The sequence below is a fragment of the Corylus avellana genome, chromosome 8 (genome assembly GCF_965113065.1).
Source record: "Corylus avellana chromosome 8, dhCorAvel1.hap1.2, whole genome shotgun sequence".
Lineage (NCBI taxonomy): Eukaryota > Viridiplantae > Streptophyta > Magnoliopsida > Fagales > Betulaceae > Corylus > Corylus avellana.
This window is the reverse complement of record NC_142497.1, coordinates 18,553,366-18,561,595: the sequence shown is the minus strand read 5'-3', so window position 1 is coordinate 18,561,595 and position 8,230 is coordinate 18,553,366. Positions and strand designations below refer to the sequence as shown.

General features: G+C 33.9%; 1 protein-coding gene across 1 annotated transcript; it reads right to left on the bottom strand.

The window, feature by feature from the left end:
• Positions 1-4,289: 4,289 nt before the first annotated feature.
• LOC132164288 (chitinase 2-like) lies at positions 4,290-5,420 on the bottom strand. Its single transcript, XM_059574773.2, has one exon. The coding sequence runs from the start codon at positions 5,406-5,408 to the stop codon at positions 4,485-4,487; it is 924 nt and encodes a 307-aa protein (XP_059430756.2). The 5' UTR covers positions 5,409-5,420; the 3' UTR covers positions 4,290-4,484.
• Between the last annotated feature and the right edge of the window lie 2,810 nt (positions 5,421-8,230).

The following is an 8,230-nucleotide window of genomic DNA, read 5'->3' as shown; positions in this document are numbered from 1 at the left end:
ATTACTTGGAGTAGCAAGAAACAACCCTGTATAGCATTATCGACTATGGAGGCCGAGTATGTTGCTTGTTCTGGAGCGGTTCAAGAAGTTGTTTGGTTAAGGAGATTTCTTCAGCATCTTGAGATTGTCGCAGATGCTCCAAATCCTGTGACAATTCATTGTGATAGTACAACAACTCTTGCTTATGCTAAGGAACCCCAAGTATCATGGGAAGACCAAACACATCGACATAAGATACCACTACATTGTAGATCCCTTGACAAAGCCTATCGCTAGAGATGCTTTTCAGACTCATGTTTGGTGTTTGGGATTGTGTAGAATGTAATTATTTGTTATTCAGTTGAAGATTGTTGTACTCTTTTGGGATATTTATTTATTAATGCATATGATGTTATTCGTTATTTGTTTTTTGAATTATCATATGGCATATTGTTTAATACACACACTTACCAAGTGATTGGTTCCATGGTATGAAAGGTATGTCAACAGGTTTAGGTTGACTCACTCACATGAGCAATCGCCTCTAGCGCTTGGGTAGCGAGTTGAGATGAGACATTGTGCCCTTCGATACTTGTGTAACAAGTAAAGGTAGTTAACACAAACAAATATTGCCTTAGTTAGTGCTAAGATGAGGTCTATGTAGTGTTGTTTAAACCATGTATAAATAGCCCACAATTCATGTAACCTATGATTAGCCGGATGTGAAACCTTAATTTGGCGCCTAAGATGGTGAGCAAATGCAGGGCTCGGGTTAGGCGCTTGTGTAGCGACTAGACTAAAATTTGTACAGTTTATTGAGCTTAGACATACGTTTTTTTTTTTGGTTTTTTGAAAGAGAACTTAACTGTAACATGTATTTCATACTACATGTGCTCATGTGACCAAATTGAGGAGGTGAGTGAATCAATCCCTTTCCTCACCATGTGCGTCCCACGAGTCATTTTTCCATGACTATATATATTTTGTGCCCTTGTTGATTTTTTTGACTATGTCATAAGATTGAGGTCTTTATGTCTGCTACTCTAGTATGTTGCCTATGACTATGATTGATGTAGTCTAAAGGGACATAACTGGGAAAGCGATTGGACCAAAGTTGAGTGGCATGAGTGCGAAGGGAAGACTATTCGATAACACATTTCTGAGTGTATTCATTGTTGACAGGATAAGACGCTATATGATAATAGCGACATAATCGTGAATAAATCGTCGTATTTTATGGGTAGGCCAAATATTGTTTTGAGTTAACTCAAGAGGGATTAGAGGTGTTTGATCTAATGTGTTTGAATGAGTCTAGGGCATAACAAGACATTTTTTTTAGGGATGTTGTTATGCTAGTCGTTTTGATAAAGATTTGGTATAGTGCTCTCAACCTTCTTATGCAAGTGTACTTGGTGGTCGCACAGTCTATTTGCGAGTATGAATAATGAAAAACACATTAAGAGATGCATGACCAGGTCGTGCCCATTGTGTGCAAGTGGGAGATGTTGAAAATAAGATAGGCGTCCACAAAGGCACGCCTCTACGTGTACAAAGCCAAATGATACAACACTTGGCTTGTAAGTAGGAAATTGACATTGTCAGTTATTCTAAAAACAAAACTGCTATCTTCATTTAAATGGGTGATAGTATAAATACTCTCCTATTGAATGGTTTGAGAGATGTATGAAAAAAAAAAAAGAAAAAAAAAAAAACAACTCTTTCAATATATTTTTCATTGGTGCTCTTAGACTGTGAATTCTGTAAATATTATTCCAGTAATTTCTGGTAGTGTATTCCATCACTGGGAAAATGAAGAAATTCATTGGAGAATCACGTGGAACAATATTTGATTGCAGTGCAAATAAGGTAATGTTCTATTCCGTTGTGCATATTAATTTTCTAACAGTTTATATACACTTAGCACTATTTTACATGAGTTGGACAATATTTCCTCCAAATTGGTTTGGAGGAAATTTCTGTCCAAATATATATATATATATATATATATATATATATATATATATATATTTCACATTGTTATTGAAAAATATGGCCACGCACAGCATACACTAATACGGCCCATATTTCCTCCACAATGCCGTGCTGTGGCTTAGGATCGGCCCATCATCATAGTGGCTTCGGTCCGGCCCACTTTTCTTAAGATTCATTATGAGGTGTAAGATGCACTCGGCAAAGATGTTGGAACCTTACAGCTGGAATTGTGAACCAATTGTGCAATTTTTTTTTTGTTGTTGAGAAGTTTAGTTTTTTTTACTGTGATGTAGAGGGATTTGGTAAATGATTGTCCAAATTACTAGTGATTTTTGTGCAGCTATTGTGAGAGAGTCCATATAGGACTTAAGTACTGCCTAGGTAGGTGGCCATGCAGTTCAAAATTTATTTGAATACTTGGGTTCCACCAGTTGGGGGTATACAAGCAGTTCGGTTATTGGCTAAAACCGTTAACCGCAACTGTTTAAGGCAGTTACTTGATTTTAATAACTGCAATTGCTCCGGTTAGGTAGTTGGCAGTTATTTTATAACCGTCGGTTAACCGTTATTCAAACCAATAATCGACAGTTTTATAACCGTTTTTTTTTTTTTTTTTTTTTGGCATTTTGAAGTGTTTTAGGCCTTCATTGTGCCTATTTTTTTGGGCTTATTTTAAATATTTTGGGTCAAAGTGTTCCAAAAAAATAATGAATATGATGAAACCGTATCCCTAACTCGTATTTAAAATGACACCATTTTGATATTTAACACCAAAACAACGTCATTTTAATGTTATATTTTTAATGTAGTATATATTTATATTATTATATATATGAGTAGGCGGTTAGCGGTTATTAACAACTTTTTCCTATTTCTAAAACCACTAACCGCCCCGCCCTAAGCTGTTTTTTTTATAATCGCCTACCAAAGTAGTTATGCGGTTATACAGTTAATGGTTACGGGGTGGTTATAACTGCCCCCATTTATACACCCCTATTCTATGTGAGCATTTTTTTTTTTAACAAAAAAAAAAAAAATCAGTTATTTATTGTTTTTTTTTTTGGAGAAACAAAAAAATTATTTAGAATCATCATTCACTTAATTTTGTTACAAAATCCATTAAAGAATTGAGAATAATTTCAATCCGGTTGTCGTGTAAACTAGGTGTTTTGCGCCATCCAATAAGATCGTAGACATCTCAGCTTGAAACACCAAAAAATAATATAACCCTTTACATTAAATAATTTCCCTTATCTTAACAAAATTCTTCATACAAAAAATACTCATTAATAAAACCACCGGATCTATAATCTTGGTTTGTTTTGGAAAGTCTAGTATTGATAGCTCGGAAGTGAGTGAGAGTTCGGTGATGAGTGGTGGGCATTGTGTTAGAAGTAATAAAAAAATTTATGAGATTGATTTGAATTAAAGATACATAATTTTTATTTTCATTGTATTTGATATTTTTACTTGGTGTGTAAAATTTCTATTAAAAGCTTAAGTTTTATATAAAAGACTTTGAAAAGAATTAACAATGCTTTTCAAAAGAATGATATGATAAACATGATTTTTGTTAAGCAACTTAAACCATTTTACGTCGTTTAAACAAAATTCTCGTCCTTTACTATTAAAGGAAAAGAAATTTATTTCTCAACCCTGGCTTTCACTACCTTGATTTAAAAAACGACGTCAACAAAATCACGTCGTTTTTACAGCAACGCAAATTGTAGGAATTTTTGTAGTGTCGTACGACATTGCAAAAAATGTGGACTTTTTTTTTTTTTTTTTCGTAAGTGGTCACTATCCTAACAGACGACTTTATATATTGATCTGCACAGAAAATGCAAACACTGACTTTTCAATAGGGAAAAACTGACTTCACCGGCCCCGTTTAGCCCATTCTTCGCATGGTCCCATCAAAGGCCACCCACCGGTCAGAGCTTGCGGCTATCGCAAGCAAGAGGCCACTCAAGCGTGCCCCCAACAACATATACAGACAAGATCTGATTTATTGACCAGAATTAAGAGGCCACTCAGTGTTCTCGTGTACTTTATATATATATATACACTCTTAATTAATAAGAAAATGAAAGGAGACTGTCATCATCCTTGAAGCAAAATCACACTGTTAACCGTTCATACTAGATTTTTTCTCTCTGCAAAAGTTCAACACTAGATCAGAACATGCACACACATAAATACATATACAGCAGACAACAGTAAAAGAAATAATAATGCAGAAATATAAAGTAAAATAATAAATAAAAAGATACAAGATTAAAGTGGTTTAACATATAATCTACATTTACATCCTAAAATCTTATACGCAATGTTTTACATAAAAAGCTTTACTATATAGAAATCAAAGGCAAAAAGACTCTTATACATAAACAATGTGGAACAATGCCACATATTTTTTTTAACAAATAGTAAGTACTGTAGTACATGATACTGGAATTAATCTAATTCATAATAGTATGCAGCACTTTTTATTGTTACAGATCGAAGTTGTACTAGTGGGGAGCAGCTAAAAGTTCTTGTGATTGCTTCTCGAACCGGAAACCATTTGCCTTGGAGTCATCAGCGGACCAAACAAAAATCCCATGAAGTTTCTGCTGACTCCTGAGCCTACTGCAGGCTGTAAAGAACCCATTTTGGGGCGATAATCCACCACTTCCATCGCTAATAAAGCTTACCAAAACCTTACCGCCATTGTAATTGGAGCTTTGGGTGTTAAAAAAGTTAATAAATTGAGGCACAGTGGTTCCCTTATCGTACGCATAAAACTGGAAATTCACATAATCTATTTGGTGCCCGAATTTCCTCCACAGGGCCAAGTAATGGCTCTGAACTTGATCATCATCGAATGGAGCAATAGAAGCGAACGAGATTACCTTGTTGTTTCTCAGAGTTGTTATGAGCCGTCCGATGCACTCTGCAAATGTGTTGGGATCAGATTTGAAGTGCTCGTAATCAATATCAATTCCATCCAAATGGTTCTCTTTGATGATCCCTGTGAGTGAAGAAACGGCATTCGAAACCCATGAATCTACTGAGGTGGGTTTGAAGAAAGCGAAGCCCTTTCCTACGGTATCCCCTCCTAAGCTCAAGCCCACCTTGACGTTTCGATGGGTGCTCTTGATGGATGCCACGTGGGCGGGGCTGAGATTAGCGGAGTCCCAGAAGACGTTGAATTTTCCGTTGGTGGGAGAAGGGGAGGCTGAGGTGTCGTAATCTATGGCGAAGGAGAGAAGGAAGTGGAATTCGACATTTGGGTTTATGGGAACATCGGTGAATTTAACGTTCTTGAATTCTGCGCCGATGTATTCTCTGAAGAGGTTTGGGTTTGCAGGGGCTGCAGCGTGGATTTGTGTGTGGGAGATGAAGAGAGCTTGAGTGATGAGAAGGGTAACAATGAAGAGCTTTGAGGATTCCATTGCAAGTGAGGAGAAGAGTACTGAGATGGATACTCTTGAGATGCCATTGTATATGTACTGCAGTGATAATGGAGGTTAGGGGCCCAGAAAAAAATTCATAATGGAGGTGAGGACCTCATGGAAATTAATAAAATTAAACAATTCTTCTTTTGTGCCGTACGTTGCCGCGTTATTATTTATTGAGGCCCTATTCTAGTTGATCAAACTTAGGAAAAAAAGTTGTCATTTTATATTCTCGTATCCATCTTCTATTTTTTTTTATAAAAAATTATTATTATTAAAAAAATAAAACAGTTATAAGAATTATTCTTTTGGCATTGTGATTTCATAAACAATAAGAATCGCAAAAAATAAATTGTTTGAGATTGCGTTTTTAAACAATTGCGATTTGAAAAATATAGAAAATCTACATTTTCAAATCGCAGACAAGTACGTAATTTTTTTTTTTTTAAAGGCACAATTTTAAAGGATAAACTGCGATTTTAAAGGCGATTTGCTAAATATTTAATTGCGTTTTTAAAAATCATTTTTTCAAATTGCACATTTTAAAAACTCTATTTTAAAATTTTTATTTTTTGAAATCGAAAACCCAAATGACTCTAAGAGCATGTTTGTGATTGTGTTGGAAAATAAAGTTTTTTAAGTCAAAAATAGTTTTTTTTTTTGTTAAAAAAAAAGCTCTTTTCAAAAGCTTGTTTTGGCTGTTTCGAGAGTAAAAAAATCAACGAAATACTTTTGAAATTTTTTACTAAACATACCAGGTTTTTCGCTTGGTACAACTTTTTAGATATTAAAAGTATTCTTTACTGTTCTTAACGCAATCTCAAACATGCTCTAATCATGTTTGAAATTGCCTTGAAAAGTAGAATTTTTAAAGTAAAAAAGAACTTTATAGAAAAAGTTTCAATTTTAAGCTTTTATAGCTATTTTTAGAACAAAAAACTATCAAACATACCAATTTTTTGTTTGAGGTAGCTTTTTAAGAAGGATCTGGCTTAGGTGCAATAGTGTAAAACTACTGCACCATGCGGTAGCCCAAAACAACCCAGTTTGGGGTCGTTTTGGGCAATAATAAAATAATTTTTTTAAAAGTAACAATATAATATTTATTAAATATTAAAAAAATCAATAATTAAAAAATAAAAATATTAAAAAACTAAAAGTATTAAAAAAATAAAAATAAAAATAAAAATGAAAGCGATGGCTGGAGCAACCTCCATGGCTAAGGGGGTAGTCCGGCTACCCCAAAAGGCCAAAAGCAAAATATATATATTTGGCCTTTTGGGGTGGCCGAACCACCCCCTTGACCATGAGGGTGGTTCGTCCACCCCCAGACCGGTCATGCGGGTGGCTCCAGCCACCCCCTTGGCCTAAATTGAGTAGCCCGGCCACCCCATTTTGGAAGCCACCCCTTTCATTTTTAATTTTTTTTTAATATTTTTCTTTTTCTTTAGTTTTTTAATATTTTTCTTTTTATTTAATTTTTTTTTTATTGCCCAAAATGACCCCAAACTGAGTTGTTTTGGGCTACTACATGGTGCGGTTTTTGCACTACCGCACCTAAGCCAGATCCTTTTAAGAAATGTTTTTTGACATTCCTAGTACAATCTCAAACATGCTCTATATAGGGACATGCTCAATCCAGCCTTAAATCATCTTAATTAAAAATAAAAATTAAGAATAAATTGAACATACCAAATAATAAGTCGAATATGCTAAAGAATACAAAATAAAATTTCTCTCTCCAATAAAAAGCAAGGCAAGTGGATTGAATGGTCTTATGGATTGATATAGAATATTAATTATGAGTAGGCGTAGTCAAGTTTACTATTGAACATACCAAATAATAAGTTGAATATGCTAAAGAATACAAAATAAATTTTTCAAGGCAAGTGGGTTGAATGGTCTTATGGATTTATATAGAATATTAATTATGAGTAGGTGTACTATCTCATTGGATGGATACTGACTTTTCCCATAATTTATGATTTATCCCCTGAACTTCCTTATTTTTCAGCTTATCCTCATATTATTATTATTATTATTATTATTTTTTTTTTTCTAAGCATTATCCAATATATCTAGATTTTCGTCCTCGTAGTAATGCCTAAAACGACATGCAGCTAATTTGCTTCTATTAAATTTGAAGGAGAGTTTTTTTATTTTTATAATTTATAAATCTTCAATTAAACTACAAATATACATATATTAAGAGATAGGTCAATTGAATGAAGACCACATCTCATAAAACAAATATCACTCTAAGTCAAACTTTCCTTCTCTCTTCTTCCTCCCTTTTTAGTGAACAAAAAACCACTAATACAAAGGAAAGCTTTGATGCTAATGCAAGTAATATGGGGCACAAATCGAATATATGAACAATAGTAGGGGGAAGAGAGATATGCCAAAAGTATAGGCACCACACTGGACGGCAGTAACAGGGCAATCCTTAAACTCCGGAAGAAGACACGTTGTTTTGACTCATATATCATCTCTTTTGTGGACTTTTCATACTCACCAATATCGTTGACTAAATCTCGTTGATTTCAAATTTAATGATAATTTTAAACGTCATATATGACATTTAAAAGAATCCAAAAGAAATTTTAGTTCTCTTTATATTATTATTTGTCTCATATCACAACATAGTCCTTGAGATCAATGGGTTCCTGTTAAATTATTAATTATTCCAAAAGCTTAAATTAATAAAAAAAGGTAAATTTAGAGGATGTTTGGGTTTACATTTGAGGGGCTTAAAAGTGCTTTTAACTCTCAAAAAGTCCATTTGAAAAAATATATATATATTCGTTTGGTAAAAAAAT

Excerpts from the sequence above, each read along its gene's own strand:
- LOC132164288 (XM_059574773.2), bottom strand. The coding sequence starts at position 5,408 with ATGGAATCCTCAAAGCTCTTCATTGTTACCCTTCTCATCACTCAAGCT.